This window comes from Amblyomma maculatum, chromosome 2, assembly GCF_055883805.1.
Source record: "Amblyomma maculatum isolate TAMU_Amacu chromosome 2, ASM5588380v1, whole genome shotgun sequence".
NCBI classification, from domain to species: domain Eukaryota; kingdom Metazoa; phylum Arthropoda; class Arachnida; order Ixodida; family Ixodidae; genus Amblyomma; species Amblyomma maculatum.
Window position 1 is genome coordinate 16638574 of NC_139345.1, and position 18062 is coordinate 16656635.

General features: G+C 51.7%; 1 protein-coding gene across 3 annotated transcripts in view; it reads left to right on the forward strand.

Moving 5' to 3' along the window:
- LOC146198047 (ecdysone receptor-like) overlaps positions 1-18062 on the forward strand; it is a 159884-nt gene that overhangs the window by 74179 nt on the left and 67643 nt on the right. For all 3 annotated transcript variants that reach the window (XM_084593366.1, XM_084593365.1, XM_084593367.1), the window contains 2 exons: positions 16896-17143; positions 17196-17430. In XM_084593366.1, the coding sequence (XP_084449492.1) occupies positions 16896-17143; positions 17196-17430 (483 nt within the window). The remainder of the gene's footprint in view (positions 1-16895; positions 17144-17195; positions 17431-18062) is intronic.

Below are 18062 nucleotides of genomic sequence, written 5' to 3' on the forward strand. Positions count from 1 at the left end.
TGCTATAAGGATCCGTTTGGCCTTACGGCACTTATCACCGTTATTGGGGGCGAAGCCGCGGCATTCAAACCCCGTGGGAAGTGACTGGCTCTCACTGATGACCACGGCATTGGTTGCGTGCCGCAGCCATTCGATGGTTAGCATCAACAGCGAGACCATATCTCCGTTTTGATTTATGTTCCGCCTGATGCTGCCGCCATGCTGATATCCTGCCAGAGTGAATTGTACATCCTTGTAGTAGAGAATACGGCCCTCTGTTTGACCCGCCTCACGCAGGCGCTTCCTCGCAATGCTGCCGGTGCCACGTTTTGCACAACTTTCAGCGTGTGCAAGTCTCACTGGATCGTGTTACCCGGTGAGGCGATGTTTTAGCGTGCGCTAGCTGTATTCGTCCTCTCTCTCCTAACGGTGCGGTGCGACCGAAGTCTGCCGGCTGTCTTGTTGTCGGCAGAAGGCGCTTGATTTACGGCCGCTTTCTTCCACCCAGTTTCCTTTTGTTTCTGTTGCCTTGCTTTCTCTGCATGCCGTCCCCGCATGCAGCCCCGCGCGTGAGTGAGTTACGGCACTGGCGCTTTTGCTGACAAACTGCGGCGACCGGCGATCCAAACTTAGAAACGGACATATATATTTTTTTCGCTTCGTCGGCGAGGATGCACTTTTTTCTTTTTTACAAATTTAGAGTGGCTTCGACGGCTCTTACCACGGCTTGTAGGTCGTGTGCTGTCAGCAAATGCGGAGGTACCGATAGTGTGTCGAACGTGGTGTGCACTGCCCATCATCATCATTATCATCGGTCGAACTATACACTGTAAAACATTTTGTTGAAGAATACAGAAATTTTCTGGCAGCTGTTTGTCTGTTTTGAATTTTTCTGTGATTTTAGTTTTTTCTCTTTACACCTGATAGAAAATTTTTGTAAATTTACAAACATTTTCTGTTATACGGCATTTTCTGTTTTTTTTTCTGTTGCAATTAAAAGTAATGATGGAAATACCTCTCTTTTAATCGTCTTTCATTTAGCATGTTTTTCTACCTGTAACAACAACAAAATTGCCTTAAGCGCCAATTTCTTCAATGTACACCATTTTTAAGTCTAATTACTCATCTCACGGATATCTCTCGGCGCAGCCAATACTCGATTGCACCCATAAAGTTGGCCGCGCAGTAGCCGTTGGCTAGCCACCGAAAAAAGGCAAGTGGAAAAATGCATACCAGATGCCTCTGTAGCAGGGGTCAACCAAAAACGGACCTCAGTGTGGCGCCACTAGTTACCTTCTCTTGAATGACAGCGCATACGGGGTTGTCATACCGTTTCTCATTCTATTCAACATTTACCTACTATTCAAGTTAAAACCGCTTTGCGGTAGAAAAAGAACAGACGACAAACATATATCGAATTGTTTGCCTTCCAATCAAGTTTTTGGCTGAAAAACAGAAAATAAGTTTTTTTCGTCAACGTATTTCGGTAGATGAAGTAGAACAGATATTCTCTGTACGGGGCACAACTTTTCTTTAAGAATGCCTGTAATTTCACACACATATTTTAGAGTGTACCCACTGCAGGTCGGAGGCCTCTCCCATATTGCTCCAATTAACCCGGTATTGTCCATCTTCATCCACTTGACCCCTGCGATCTTAACCTCATCCGCCCACCTAACGTTTTGCCGCCCCCTGCTACGCTTTCCTTTCCTTGGAATACAATTTGTTACCCTAGGCGACCATCAGTTGTCATCTCTACGCACTATATGCCCGGTTCATTCCCATTTCTTCTCGATTTTCTGTAGAATATCATTAACCCGAGTTATTTTTCTGACCTACTTTGCGCGCTTCCTAGCTCTTAACGTTACACCTATCATTTTTCGTTCCATAGCCCTCTGCGTTGTTCTCAACTTAAATAGAACCATTTTCACGTTTCAGCCCCATAAGTGTATACAGGTAAGATGCAACTGTTGTATACTTTCCTCTTGAGCGATACCGGTAAGCTGCTAGTCATAATCTGCCAATACTTTCCAAATGTGCTCCATCCTAATCTTATTCCGTTAGTAATTTCCCTTTCATGGTCCCGATCGGCGGTTACTACCTGTCCTAAGTAGACATATTCAACTACCACTTCCAGTGCTTGGCTACCTATTGTGAACTGCTGTTCCTTCCCGAGGCTGTTGAACATTGCCTTAGTCTTCTGCGTATTGATTTTCAAGCCTACCTTTCTGCTGTTCCTGTCTGGGTCATCAATCATTATTTGCACCTCATCCTTAGCAACCCTACCAACCCCCACCTTGGTGTTAGCCTTTATAACTCTCTACTCTTATATGTGCGTTCCGCGAGGACCTGGACAGGACAAGCGGAAAGCAGGCCATTTCTCTTGCAAATATTTGATTTATCCTACGTTCGCACATGCAGAGAGGCTCCACGCGCACTGTTTCGCTTTAGAGGTCATAATTTGGCTTCTTCGTTCAAAGCGCAGATGCTTCGTTTTTGAAAAAGAAAAATGGCGGAGAGAGAGAGGTTTACTCAGCGTCCAAATGGTGGGGATTCGCGTGGTTTCCGCTGGTAAAATTTCCCACCGTTCATTCTAACCACCAAATTTGACTCGTGAAGCGGCGGTGAACCGTCCTTTCAGTCCACCAACTTTGCGGGGAAAAACGTCCCCGCGGCTGGCTTCCTGGCTTTCTTCGGTGCGCAGACTTCGTTGGCTCTGCTTGACCATGACTCCGCGGCGCTTGCATGCGTTCTTGCGCGGCGAATCAGCTCCACTTGCGTCTGGCGTGCGCTGCCCATTTTCCTGTCTCGTGCAGCGTAGTTATTCGTCATGGGAACAGCTGCTTCGTCTCCCATGCTTCCTGCGTGCTGCGGCCAGCTGCCGTGGTGGACGAACCGCAGTGCTTCGCTCGCTCTTAACCACTCCCACCGCCTCGCCTGCGTTCTATTTCTTTCACCCGTTACAGTATAACATCGCTGGCAAGTTGCGGGCCGGGCGCACGCGGAGAGAGGCGTTATTCTTAGACTGATTGGGGAAAAAAAAAGGGACATGGGTGCGGTGTGTTAGTAGCGAGCGGCACTCTGGAGGGCAACAGTTTCCGCTTCTCCGTGCTTCGATCAGGGTTACTCACGCGAAGAGCAGCCGCGCACTCAGCTGCGTGCCAGCGCAAGAGCTGGCACGTGCGACCTGTAGCGCCGCAAAAGCGCGACAGCATACTATAGAAATTCGGTGTCAGCGTTGTGAGCGAAAAATGACGAGCACTCCTCGGGCAGACTTGCGATGATTGGTCGGTGGGTTGCATAACGTCGCGAGCCCACATGACATAGTCTAGTTATAGCAACTCCTTTGAGACGGGAGGTTCACATGGGAATCAAGGATAACTACGGATCCCGAGTCACTCACCCTGTCCCTTTTTCACGGCTTGTTAAAGCGGTGCTTTATCGAGTGGTCATTCACATAATGTGGTGGCTGACGATTGTACGTTAGTGAGTAGGGGTGAGGCAATAGAGACACAAAGGGATTAGTTAAACTAAGAGAGCAGCATGCACCTTAACTGTACGATACGCTGATGGGGTTAAAGTTCTGCTGAGCTTGGCCTGTCAAGGTTCGCCGAAGTTGTGTAGCGCTGCTTCATTCCGCTAGCGTTCTGTGTCACCCCAGTGTGTGAGCGGCGCAACAGCTGCCGCGGTCGAAACGAAGCCGATGATGGTGAAGTACAACTCGAACAACGTGAGTACACCATGCGCGTTTCTTTTATCTCATTATCGACACGCGTAGGCACAGAAATTGTACACGCCGGGAAGAGAAACATGTAAAAGGGAAAGAAGCGTTTTTTTTTTTTTTTTTTTTTTTTTTTTTTTTTTTTTTTTTTTTTTTTTTCAGGGGTTTATCTTGGTTCTCGTCTTAGGACTACCAGTTCCGCGACAACAAATGTCCGCGTCGCGGCCGTCCGGGGAGCGCGAACTCGCATCCGGTGAACCCTTTTTTACCCGACCCGACCTCTTGAAAACGTTAAGGGGAGTGTGCTCGGCGACCCCGTACGGAGCGGAGCGCTCCGACTTCCCGTCGCATTCTCTGCGCGGAAAGGTGTAACCCGTGACCCGTTATCTGGGCGCTCTCTGTGTACCACAAATCCGCTACCCTTATGCCGCAGCAGCCCTTTAACTGCGCTGCCGGGAGCACCCCATCCGGTTTTTTACTTTCATGGGTATGCTCCGTGGGGCCTTGCGACCCGCGTGCCAACGTGTTGTTGTCCCGTTCTTTTCGATCACCGCTTTTGTCGCGTCCGGGACTTGGCCCCGTTGCCGCTGCCCGTCAGAGCTAAAGAAGGAGGGGGGGGGGGGGGGCAGCACCTGTAAGAGGAGCCACGACGGGAGCAGCAATAGCGTTATACTTTTCTCGTTCTTTGTGCGAGCATTCTACCGCAGCCCTCTCCGTTTCGTGCGCTCGTTTTTTGTATTTATTCCCCCTTGTCGTCCCTGAATGGAAGCAGGGCACGCACAATAATAAAGCGTCGCGTTGTTGCTCCCGAGCTGATCCACGGACTTGGGGTGGCACTCCCGATTCTAGCAGCAGCTGTTGTGACGGCTTTCCCTCTTTTCGCCAGGAAGATGATGTGGAGAAGTGCTTCGTGGGCTGGCGTGCGCGTGGACCGAGGGAAAAAAAAAAAAGCGCATTGGAAGACAGGCTATTCGCAGTCCATTCCCCTCTCTCACCTGAGGCCGATTGATACCGCCCGGGAGTTTTTAAATCCCTTGCGCAGACAGCAGCAGCAGCAGCTGGTAGCTCTGCGTGTCCCCCTTTGTTCCTCCTCCTAGGTACGCAGGTCCCGTGTTTTTCTTTACGTCCATGCATTTTTTGTTTGTTTGTTTGTTTGTTTGTTTGTTTGTTTGAAGGGCTAGAAAGAAGTACTTCGGTAAGACATTTCTACGTTGCGAGGAAGGAAACTGTCCTTGTGAAGGACACTGCTACTCGTCACGTAGTTTCGTAGCCCAGCTAGGCTCGTTAGCATCGTCCTGCACCACGTAGCCGATCAGATTTTGCCATTTGTTGTCGTCTCGCCGTCACGCAGGATCTCTGATGGAGTAAAGAGGTGCTGTTTAGTTTTGAGCCATGTTGATGGTCTGTGTTGCACAAACAATGATGCAGCAACTGCAGGGAACAGCTGAGACCGTTCCTTTCCTACTGGCTGAGGTAGCTAGCGGTCGTTCACAAAGACTCCGAAAAAAGATGTACGTAATGCGGTAATCGCTCATGTGCAGTCAGAGAGTCACTTTCTCCTTGCGCGCATGTTGGAAGTTCAGTCGCTGCATAGCCAATGGTTGTAACCGGGTCTTGCGGGAGCGGAACTGCCCGTGTCCGGTGGCAGCTGATCAAAGATACTTCAGCCCCTCCGGCCTGGATCTCAAAATGAAGCGGTAACGCAGTTGCGGAAGCGGTCTCTTTCTGTCGCCACTGTGACCGAGTGCACACGTCCGCGTCTCTCTGACCTTCCAGATTCCTCTGAGAATGCCCCGGACCGCCATCTCTACGGAGGGGGGCGCCGGAGGAGGAAGGATGTCCATAGCGGCGCTGGGCCGAGGAACTCGGCCATCCCGATTCCTTTGGTCTGTGTGTGCAGGGAAGGAAGGAGCGACGGGGGTCGGAAGGAAAGCAGCATTCATTCTCTGCCGGCACTGGTGACCCAGCGACTAGAACCGGAAGCCGCGTGAAAGGGTCGCTCTCGGAGGAAAGCAAAAGCATCTCGGCAAACAGGGCTGGGGGAGCCTGCTCCGCCGCCGGGTGCGGCTTCCGGAGCGCCAATCAACAAAGCCGCGGTGGCAGGGCTCCGCTGAGGAGAACAGACGGCGCTTGTGTGTGCATTGCGTCCCGGCGGCAGCAGTGCGTGGCCCTTCTTCAAGGGCAAGGGCGAGACGGCGTGAAAAGGACCCCAGAAGGAGGGCCCGCCCCGCGCTCCTGGAACGGGGAGCGCGCACTGGCTCCATGGCACGGCAGGGAGGAGAAGAAAAAAAGTGCGCACGGAGGGGGGCGGAGGTTGGGGTGCACAAAGCGGACTGGAAAACTCGGCCAGCGTTCGGCGCGGCAGCAGCCGCGGGTTTCTTTTCTTGGAGCGCATCCTGCAGGCCTGCTGGTTGCGCGGCAGCTGCACTCTTCTGCTTATCGGGCCGCGGCACCGTGTCGCTGGCTTCCAGAGCGCTGCCTTTTTCCCAGGGCCCCGGGCGCCGACTTGCAAGATTGCCGGCCTGCCGCACGCGCGTCTGCCGGCAGCAGCAGCTTGTGGAACCGCGGCACACTCGTGTTCGCAAGAGGGGAAGGCAGCTCCGGCGGACCCTTCGCGCTCCCGAGTCTTCTTTTTCTGTCTTGTCTCGACCTCCTCCTCTTCTCTTATTCTGAACTCCGATTGGTTTCGGAACTGTGCCCAAAGTGGACGGAGCTGGCAGCATTCTGAAGGCTTCAGTCTCTGTTGTTGCCCCGCGCATTTTAGCGTTTTCTGTGAAACGTCCTTACATTTTGTCTTGGGTAGTGTCTTGAAAGGCGAGGGTCTGGAGAGCTAAGGACTGTTGGGGACAGAATGTCGGTCTCGACGACCTTTCTGAGAAGCTTGTTACTTTGCCTGAACTGAATGTTCTTGAGCCTGCAGACTACTTCCACTTTGTATTGCACGAGTCTGGCGACCTTCTCTCGCTGCAGAGCTGTTCGGGTGCTTTTTTTCTTTTCTTTATCTGCTTCTCCAGAGAAACTAAAACCCTCCTCACTTCCAGGTCTTGGTATTGTCCGAAAGTGTCCATCAGGTGTGGTGTCAGAATTAAGGAGAGCGTTGTTCTTCCTCATTTCTTTCGTCCGCGCATCGCCGATCGGACAGGCGCGCAGGTGAGGCACCACCTCCGCACTGGGTGTCCTCCTCGGGAACACGCGTGACCGTTCGTCACGACCGGGAAAGGGTGGGAACCTGGCCTGGCTGGTCGTGACTCGTGCGCATGCGCACGTAAGCGTTCTGGCGGTCCCGGCGGTTCAAGTAGGCGCAAAAAAAAAAAAAAAAGCGAGATGTTGCCCCAATGTCGGAAGAAAACGCTTTCGCCGGGTGTCACGAGAGCGCCGTACGCGCTCCCATGCTAATGCGCGCACCGTTGGCAAACACGCTTCCCGTCTCGACGGAGGAAAAAAGCGAAGGGGTAGACGTGCGCTGTATCGGTCGGCGGCGGCGGCGTACGCCCACCTGCCGAACGTCGCTTTGCGCCGGCCGAAGAAAGCGGCGACGTAGCAGCGCGGCCTTGCGTGCCGCCGGCAGGCGCGTTGCGAAACCCACCACCATCCGCGGATAGGACCTACCTGCACGCAGTGAAAGTGGCGATGCATCACGTGTGGCAAGTCCGGGTCCCCGAGCGGAGCGAATCGCCGCTCACTTCGAACCGCCACCTGCTGTCGATTGGGGAGAGCAGAGGACGCACTACGTAACGGCACATTGCGCCCAAGTAGGCGGGAGAGATGTCTCAACGAAAGCGGCTCGTCGAGTGGTATGCGCGGCGTCGTCATCATTAACGAGCACTTCGTGTAATCTTGCAGACATGTCTTTACGACCGGGAGAGAATAACGGGGGCTCATTGTGGTCCTGGCATAATATAGTATTCCGTAGCGTCTTTCGTACGTGTGCTACAAGGGTCATACATAGCAACTCCGCTTCCGAGTTTTGGAGGAGGGCGGCGGGCGTTGCAAGTACGCGCTTGACTAGCAGCGAAGTAAAAAAAAAAAAAAAAATCCCGATCGGCGCGCGAGGGGAGTCAACCATGCGGCGTAACGCAGTGAGCACAAGCTACCGTTTGTTTCCATGGGAAGCAAACGGGTTCGCTCACTTTCTGAGCATCTTTCAACGTCACGGGTGGTTAGGGGGGAAGCCAGGGAAGCACTGCTTTGGAAACACACACGCAGCCAGCGTCTGGAGAGTAACAGCTTCAGACATGCAGGGGTAAACAGACCGAGCGCGTGTGCGGCTCAGCTCCTCGCGCGTGTATGCGTATTCTTGACCGGTGCGGTCAGTAGCGGGGACTGCGCTGACGGACGGTAACTAACGATCGAAAGCTTCGTATTTATCGAACCCAGTGCTGAGAGGCCGTCGCAGCGCTGGTCATTACCGGTATGAAATGAATGATGGAGCGTTCTGGATAGGACCCCGTCCGAGATGCTCTTATCGTTCAGGTATGCTGGTCCGTTTCCACTTATACAGTACCTCTAGTTCGTCCAGACTGCGGAAACCAACGTATACTGTAATGTCGCCTATTGGACCTGAATTGTAACGGAGGCTCATTGTTACTCTGAGCCGAAATTCTGAGAGACATCTCGCGTCTAGTGTGCCTGGTGTACGCAAAGCTCATTCTTGTATTCTATATATCGATTTGCGCGGATTTTTGCGTTATCTCTGCGCAGTGTTTTGTTTGAGCATCAACCTGTCCTCGGGACGACTTGCGTTGCTTCGGTTAAGTTTGGCTGCTTAAAGAACTAATGGGCCGCTGTTTGAAGCGTTTGAAATAACTTTTGCGGCGTCAGCTGTGGCCAGCCTGGAAGAAAAAAAAAAAAAGAAAAAAACAGGCTTGTTCTTGTGGGAAGTATTTGAATGATTTAGTGATTTGGGATGTCATATTTAGACCTCTAATTGCGTGATGCATGCTGCTAAGGGTGATCCAAAAGAACGACCGCGAATACGTGAGCACAGTCGCTGATAGCGGAGGTGAAATCTCTTATCTAACTTTAGCGTGCGTGGAGGTCGTTGCTATAGCGGGCACACCTGTTACTTATTTTTCGTCACACTCTGCCCTCTCTCTCATTTTCTCTGCTCGGCTGGCGATAATGCCAGATCGTCACACGTTTTACAGCTGCTCCAACGTCGGTATACGAAAGCCATGATCGGCACACTCCGGATGCGACACGGCTCCATCGGAGAAACCGGAGGAAAGGCAAATAAACTGCCGGACATTAAACGGAGCGCAAAGGCTCGTGCGTGTAGCGTGTTACAACCGTGCAAGCAAGCCCCGCAACGGTTTCGAACGTCGTCATAAATTTTACAGCCTAGCTGTTCCATTTAAAAACGACCCATAGTTCAACGCTCCAAACTGTCGCCTGCGGCCCACGAGTGTTTTTCCCGGCGTCGCCTACAGCGAGGAATGATGGCCCGGTCGCGAAATGATGGCCCATGTGATGACTTTGCTCGTATGCTCGTCGCTGTTACGATTCAGGACCCTCTGTGGTATCGGTACGTTAGCCGACACTCCGATTTCAGCGAACGTGCTAGTCAGCGTTTCAGTTTATTCTGCAAATATCGACCTCCTTTGTTGTAAATAAGCTTTTCTTTTTTTTTCATTCCCTAAGCAGAGTAGGACCCAGAAAAACAAAAATACAAAACGCTATGCATACTAAACTCCTGAATGGTGTCGGATACCGCAGGGAAAGCCGCGGACATTCGAGCCAACGCCAGGCGTGGAATGAGGGCGACAGTCGCTTGCCTTTATGGCAAGCCTGGTATTGGCTTCAGGATTGTACGACAACATGAAGGAACTCCCGCTGTGAGGAGACAATCCGAGCCGTTTCTTTTGAGAGTCACGGCAGCATGTTTCCAAATCATGACCCGTGCGCACGGGGGCTGACTGTACGATTGGAAGTGCGATCACGTGCCATGAGAACTAGCTGAAAAATACCTCGGATTGCATAGGGTCTCACAGTGAACCTATCACAAAAGTTGCAAACGCTCTGTGGAAGCGGTGAAAAATTGAAAAATCAGCAAAACTATAACTTTTTTTCTTTTCGCTCGAAACATGTTACGGGCCTTGCTATTCATAACAGATCACGTGGGACAAATGTCTGTCCATAGCGACGTGATGCCAATACGCGATCTTTACAATGCGCGCTTAATGAGACGCTGAGGTGGTGGGTGGCGCACACCTCTATGTCCTATTGACATTTTGTGTAGGTTCTCAGAATCCGAAGCGCAGTTTGAAACTTTTATCTGGACACCTGAAACTGCCAATCCGTTTGTTTGAGCGAACTACTTCGTCCGCGCTGGACTTGTCTGGCACAGAAATACGCAATGTTAGCTGGATAAGAAAGTACTGTGAGTTCATTATTTAGGTTATACACAGAGTACAGACATGTGTTGGATGGGGTCCAGACCTTCGAAATCAGCTGACCTCATTAGGTACTAAATTGGCTTATTAAAACTCCTTCTCGCGGGTCGATCCGTTGAATAAAGAAAAACAAATGTGTCAACTTATTTAGTCGAACGCGGTAGTGAACGTTTGACTGTAGAGCAACGGTAAAATGTCGTGCTTTACGTTGTACATTTGGGACCGCTATTCTCCTCAGGTCGCGAATGTACCTACTAAGCGAGCCTATTGTCGGGTTGGGTATCTCGGTATATTATTGCGGCTCCATGCTGTGTCGATCGCCGTCATGCCGGCCGAACAAGACGCAGAACCTGTCAGTATTCTGCTCCTTATTGTCTGCGCTCGCGTGCATGCCTTGACTGATTGCATCGTTTCTTCTACACATGGCACCTGCCACAGTGGGAGATTGAGTCAGATTAGTCGTAGGCAAGGGACGGAATTTCTGTTCGTACCCACTGTTTCACTCTTTCAGCTTATCTCTGTTGAATCGCGGTTCCTTATTGCACATTGCGATGCTCCTTGAAGATTACCCTCAAGAAAGTGACTGCTCAAGCTGTGCACAGCATGCGACGAATCTAAGACAGATCGAATTGTCAACAGCTGGCCTGTCGCTGAAGGAGGCCGAATGCGGTTCTTTCCTTCGCACAAGATGGATGGACCAGTGTGGCCCACGTACAGCTGACCCCTCTGTACAGATTCGATGGGACAGCTAGTTGGTTGGTACTGTTGGGTGAATAATTCGCCTCGGAGCTTGGGGAATTTGTGCCTCAGTTTCGGACGCATCAACTTCCCCAGATTACTACCTCACCTACCGCTGCTTTCTGCATGTATTTAATGTTGCGCGACAGACAGTCTGCGATGAAGGAACACGGCGCGGTCTCTCCATCACAATGACAAGCCGCAACAGTTACGCAGCGTGTGTACATATCAGAAATGTTGAACGTGTACGTAAGAGAGAGAGAGAGAGAGAGAGGAGGGGGGGGGGGGGGGGGCAGGGTTGACGTGCTAGCTTAGGGGGCCACGGCCATTGTGTCAGACGTCTTTTCAAGGTCCCGCAGCCGCCGCTGTGCTAGAGCGAGAGGATCGGTCCACTTCCGGTGCCGGAAATGCGCCCCTGGAGCTCCACAGATGACGGGACGGCCGAGCGAGTCTACATTGGCTGCCTCGTCGTCCTCGCGACCGGTCGCAGCTTGGCGCACGCCCGCGTTTCCCTTTCGTCGTTCTCGTTTGCAAGCGAGAGTTATTTGGCAACAAAAGCCGAGCGACGGCCATTGAGGTATCGCCCTCTGCTGCCCCGGCCTATTCTATGCATTTCCCTCTTCCACGCGTGAAGGCTGTCGCTTCTCTTCTTCGTGTGTTGCTTTTCTTGTCACCGCTTTTTCCGGTCGCACTTTCGTTCTGTCTCATTTTCCTTTTATTATTTCTTTTTCTGGAGGCAGCCTAATACGGAAAGCACACCGATAGTGTCCGACGACGTCCTTGGACCGCAACAAATGTACGTGTAGACCGACGTTGACCCTGACGCCGCCAACGTAACGGGGTAGCGACGCAAGCGCAGCGTCGGTGCGCTGAAGGAAATGATCGCCTATCGCCGATGACCCGCTGACCTGCATCGGGCAGAGACCGACGTCTTTTTCGCTTCCCGTTGAGTTCGCCAGTCCACGTTTGCTACTTGCAGTTGCTGGGATGTGGCGAATTCCAAATCCCCGTGGGCGCATTTTGTGTGTCACTTTCAGTGCTGGTTTTGTGTCCTTGGATATCTTGATTCTGCCGATCCTCACTCTTAAAAGCTTCAGAACACACTATGTTATTACTACTGTCCACACTTTTACACCTGCGGCTTATGTGTCAGGCTTGCGGCAGGCCGCGTCCGTTCCAAGTCTGGAGAATAATTTTTCCTCACTCATGTTAGTGGGTGCGATCACAGGTGTCCAGAGCACTGACTACATTTTCTCGACGCTGCATTCCTATCGCGGTAATCACTATTTGTTCCTAGAATTAACTTTCTTCTCTCCCATTTTCCTAATTTTCTTTTAGCCAGTAAGCAAGGCCTTTTACCTGCGACCAGGCGCGTCCTCGGAAAATGTTTGTCCTTGGTCGCTAAGCTGCACAGTCTGAGAAGAGGCCCGTTAACGTCATTCTCTGAATACGCTTACATAACGTGACTTAAGCAGCCAGCATTTCGTAATTCTCACGAAAAAGCTTAATCTGTTGCTGCGCGGCCATTTGTGGCGTTTCTAGAGAGAGCGTGTTGTAGGACGACCGTTAGCATCCTCTTGTGGCGGCGCACTCCGTCGCGATGCAATTGGATCTACTGCGCTGCGGCTATCGTTTCTCTCGCTCCGCTAGGATTAGTTTTTCGCCACAAAGACAAAGGGTGTAACAGCGAAGACATTACTACGAGACCGCTCCGAGAGGACCTTGCAAGCCCTTTGATTGCGATGCCCATTTCTTTGCCACTGTCGATCGTCTTTTTACATCCAGAAGCTCGCAAGTGTTGGGCTCGGACGCGGGGCGGCGGCTCCGAGCCGTGGGTGTGCTCCCACTTCGGCGGCGTTTCTTGACGCCCACCGCAGTCATGCGTTTTATCTCCAGGCGGCGCTGCTGGCGCGCGCAGCTCGCCCGGCTCTCCACAGAGAACCGAGCGCGCGAGAGTGCGCGCGCGGCCAAGGTCAAGCTCTGAGCTTTTTCTGCTTCTCTTTTGTACTCTCGTCTCCCGCCTTTTTCTGATCTTTTTTTTTTCTCGCGTTTGGAGCTCCGATCGATGGCCCTGCGCAGCGGAGCTCCAACCCGGGTTGAAGGTCGGTCGCTGCGGCTACTGCACTCTGCGCGGCGCGCGGGCGCGCTGTTTGCTGGCCCGCGCTGCTGCGGACTTCACCCCCGCGCGCGCCACCGGATGATGATGGCTGACCTCGGCTTGGCCGCCTGGCGCTCGCGCCAACTATGGGGCATGCACTGTGCCTGGCCGCGCGGCAAATCAGCCCTCGGCTTCACCTCGAAGAGCATCGGAAGGGTAGTAGCGGCTTTGGGAGAGTGGTCTTTCGAAGACAGGGCACCAGCTGCGGTAATATGGATAAACGCAAAGGAGCGCCGTGCCTAGACGCCTGCAATATGGGTAGGGCCCCAGAAAGGGCAGTTAGGTCTTGACATGCGTCGTCCGCTTGTGGCATCTGGCGCGCTGCCTTCTTTTCGTCAAGATGAAGCGAGCAACCACCATCATACATGTCGGAGGTACGGTATGAACGAGGCGGGCGTCCATTCAACGTGACCACGGGTTTGCCCGAATCAGAGATATGAGAGGACATAGAGGGAGAGTGTAATGAGTTATGCCGTTTTCCATTAGAGGGAATAGTGCGCCTTCTGAGACGTTGGGAATGTCGTTTTACAGTGGGTACCGTAATTGCGGACTGTTTCGCTTATATAGTTCGATATTACTGGTAAGCTTCTGAAGTCGCTTTTGGGAAGCCTGCTTCCCAACGCTGCATATAACTGCTTTGCTTCGAGCTCTGGCTTATTCCATTTGTTATCTAACCTGCTATTCTTTATCTCTGAAACGATCTGCGCAGCTGAAGACCTTATAACGCGCGTTAGACATTGAGGAACCATTTCTCAGCGCAAAGAAGCAGCGACGTGACATTAGGAAGGAAAAAAAAAATATGCAGGATTGCTCGCTCTGTTTACGAAGTGTGCTGGCGACAGGTCGTCTGACTCGTTCTGAGTCTGACATAGCATTTATTAAGCGTGCCTAATTCGTGTGTGCTGGATGCAAAAAAAAAAAAAAAGACATTCACTCATCACTCATTTTGCATGCGTGCACGTGCCTTTTCGCGACGTCTAGTGCTAGCCAGCTGGATCGAATGCCGCAGCTCGTTTTTCTCTTCCTTACGACCTAAGGCTATGTATCGTGTAGAATTCCGAAAGGGATGCCTTCGTTATGCACATCATAGATTGGTGGGGGAAGTAGACTGGCTTAATTTAAGTACGTGGTACCGCGGGCCATATCGATGCCGTTTTGCAACATCCTCGAGCAGCTGTCGAAGTGTCTTTCTCTGGGCCGTTTAGGTAGCTTTTGGTAAAAGCAGGTGGGAACTTCGAATCGAAACCTCGCCACATCTCACATGCAGGTGCACGGAAGAGACAAGGATCAGCAATGTTCAAGGGATATATATATATATATATATATATATATATATATATATATATATATATATATATATATATATATATATATATATATATATATATATATATATATATATATATATATATATATATAGTCCTCGCCGCAAATAATACTGCGCAATCTGGACTGAACACGCCTTTTGAGCCCATGGAGCATACGATATGTGGGGTGCAATGACTGGCTTCACATTGCGGCATCGCGACATGATGGAGACAGGACCAGCGTGCAGTTAATTGCATCACTGTCGGGTTTTTTATTTGAGAGGTCTTAGGGACATAGAAGGGCTATCCATATCAGTTAGTTTTTTTTTTTTTTTTCTTTCGAAAATGCAATTCAGGTCACCGTTGCAGCGCGAAGGAGTTCGTGGCAGCACTTGAGCGAATGTGAAACTAAGTCGCCGGAGGCAGCGCTAGCCACGCCTCTAAGCACACTTGCGAGCCAGAGAGTACGTGACAGGCGCGCCGCTATGCGACTCGCTCACTGCTAACAACATGTCGAAGCGCATCGTTATACAGATCGAAACTTAAAAGTGTTATGACGAAGAGTGCACGCTTCTAACTAAAAAAAAAATATATATATATATTTTTGAGCTATGTATAAAAATTAACTGTCACGGCACGATGTTGGTCTGACAGTTTTCATTTTTTTTTTTTTTTGGGGGGGGTGGGGATGAAATTAAGTCTGCGGTATCTCAGTGTACACGTGTGCATGGCTAGACGTTGGCCCTCTTTATTATACCCGTTCCCTCGTGTTTAGCGTTGACCCTTTGATTTATGCTACCAGTCGCGATGAAGTCCCGTCCGCTTGACACGTCGCAGCCCGTGGCTTTTCGTGGCTTGCGAAATGCGATTCCATCCCGTGCGTGGGCTGTAATTGGAAAATACCGTTCGCTTGACGTCATCCTGATCTCTGCTTCGCGTCTGTCACATCGGCTGCTGCCACTTTAATTACACGCTCTTACTACAATGACGAAAAAATCTGCACTGGATGGATGTTGCGGGTACTTTTATCAGGGGCACGTGTGTTAGACCTGATCTACAGTATTAAAAAGGAAAAAGAATGGGGCGACGTACAGCGGCCGTGAAAGTAATTCGTAATTGTCTGTATAGGAGTGTAGTAAAGTAGGTCATGGAGTGGTGAAAGGGGTGATGAATAATGATCTTATCACATCAGACCCATGTTATTCGGCTAGCTACGTGTTTGGTGAGAGAACGCGCCTCCTGTCAACTGCGGCGGTAATCGTATTTAGACGTTCCAAATTCGAAGTTCGCAAACAATTGTGCCGCTGTGAGTGCAGCAACCTTAGCGTGAGCGGACGCGACAAGCGCGCGGCTCTGTACATGGCGAGCCAGGCAGCCTGGTTTAGGGCTGCGGTATGACACGTGGCGGGGAGCCGCGGCCTATCTTTCGCTCGTTTTGCATTGTGTGTGGCTCTGCGAGTGACCTACTGCGTTCAGAGGCAGCAAACGTTATCCTTATGATTGTAATAGAAAGGCCGGAATCGCTGTGCGATTCGGCTTCTTAGTAAATTTCGCTTTGCGTACTGCTTACTTTTCTCGGTTTTCTTGATTTTATCGCTACGTTTCCTTTTTGCCATTTTGCATGCTAGCGATATTAGGCGGGCCCCGTTGTCTATCAGACTGACACTCATCGGCCATTACCATGCCCATTGGCCACGTCGTTTTTGCCTTGCGTTTTTTCACGCAGTTCGATACTCGTGGTCACATTCTCGCGGAGTTTCCGGGCACTCTGGGCTTGCCTCATTCATAGCAGAACTTGCAGCCTCGCTTCGCTAAGGGCTGTTGAGCTGAGTGGTCATCACGGTCGCATATGGAGAACAAAGTTGAAACATGGACCACTCTTCGCATTGCTCCATTTCTGTTCTCCATATGCGCCGTTATGGTGCATTCCATTCGGCGGTGCGGAGTAGAAACAAAGCGTATTCGTCGTGCGTTTGTTATATGCCTGGATTTGAATTCAAACCGCCCCGAAACACGCTGTCCGGTTTCGCGAAAGAACGGAACTTGCTCCGGCTCGCTGATTGGAACACGCCGTAACTAAACGGTGGTACTCTACCCCAGTTCTTTCTTGCGGCGCCAGCAGTGGCTTTTTTTTTTTTTTCTTCCACATTTCCTTCTTTCGTGTGGCGCTCGCGTCAGTGGTGTGAAGCTAATATTTCTTTATACTAGTACAGGCATTTCTTTTCACCCTTTTTCTTTCACTGTTAACGCATGTCACCGATCACAGATGTCGGGAAAGTTGATCTCGGAGCATCCTCGTGAGGTACTATGGTCGTCATAATTAGCGCATGCGGTGTGGTCCGCGATTAACATGTCCAGCGTCTTTGTTGAGCGGTCAGAAATAGCCTGGCGCGAGTATATATATTTCGACGACATTTTTGCATCCAGCTGGAAGATGTTGGTGGTCATCTTTGTCGAAAATATACAAAGGGTTTGCTTCTAAGCTAGCACCGCTGGGCATCTTGCTTCCCGATGGGGCTGTTTACATGTACCGTTTCGCATTGCGTATAAAGGAGTATCTACGGTCTCTGATGGCAGGTGTTTTCCCTTGTTCCCAGCAGCCCTCGAATGGTGTCCCGGGCAGCATCAGCAGCGTCTCGGTGCGTCGCCGGCGCCCTTGGGCGGCCATCGGATGCTGTCTGAGCTGCAGCTGCAGCCGCTGGGGCGCCGGTCGGCGGCGGCCGCCCCATCCTCGGACGAGGTGGCCTCCATGAAGCCCATGCTGCTGCAGGCCGCCCAGGGAGGAGCCGGGGGCCTGGCCGCCGGATCGCCGCCGGCCCTGTCGCCAAACCTGCCCAGCGTGGTGAAGGTGCGTCCTCCGCACCTTCTCTGTGCACTTCTGTACGCCTTGTCTCCTGCAGGTCGAACCCCGGCTGCCGAGCCCCTGCGTCGGCGGGGCGGCAGGCGATGGGGGCCCGGCGCCCTCGAAACGCGTGCGCCAGGATGACGCCGGCGCGTGGATTTCGTCGCCTTCATCGCAGATGTCGGTTGGCTCGCTGTCTCCGCCGCCGCCGCTGCTCAACGGGCTGGCCAACAGCAGCGGCCTGTCGCCCGTGTCCTGCTCCAGCTACGAGACGTACAGCCCACGGGGACCCTGTGAGTGCCTCCTCCTCTGCTGCCTGCCATAGCCGCTGATTCCCATCGCGATATTGGGTTTAGGGGAAGAAATCGGCGCGCCTTTTCCAGCACACATATGACGCGTTGTGTTCACGCCTCGAATACTGTCGACTTGGAGGGTTTCGCAGCTGAAGGACTACTTCACCTGATCAGCCTTTTAACACACCTGTGAACAATTGAAATAGCTTTTGAATGACAGAAGACGGTGTAAATAGAGGTATAAGGTGCATATATCCCAGCTCCTCGGCTGTCGCTCCGAAGTTCAAACGAAAGCTCCTGGTTTATACTGCCCCACATGAAGCATCCCGCGGGAAGGGTACACAGTATCGCTCTTCTTGATCGACACCAGTGAAGATTCAGAACTTCAAAACGCCACGCTCAGGTTGATAGGGCGTGGGAACTCAAACAGCCAATAGAGCGGCGATAACCGGACACTGTCAAGGGCGAGGACATCATGGAGGAAGGAATCCAAAGGTCGACCAGGAAAAAGGAAGAAAAGAGTGCTGTGCACTAGATGCATCTTCTCTCACTAGGGGGACTATGTTGCAGCCGAGGTGACTAAAAGTTATCCCGTGTGAGCGATTGAGGCGGCTTCGCGGTAGCCGCTCTTA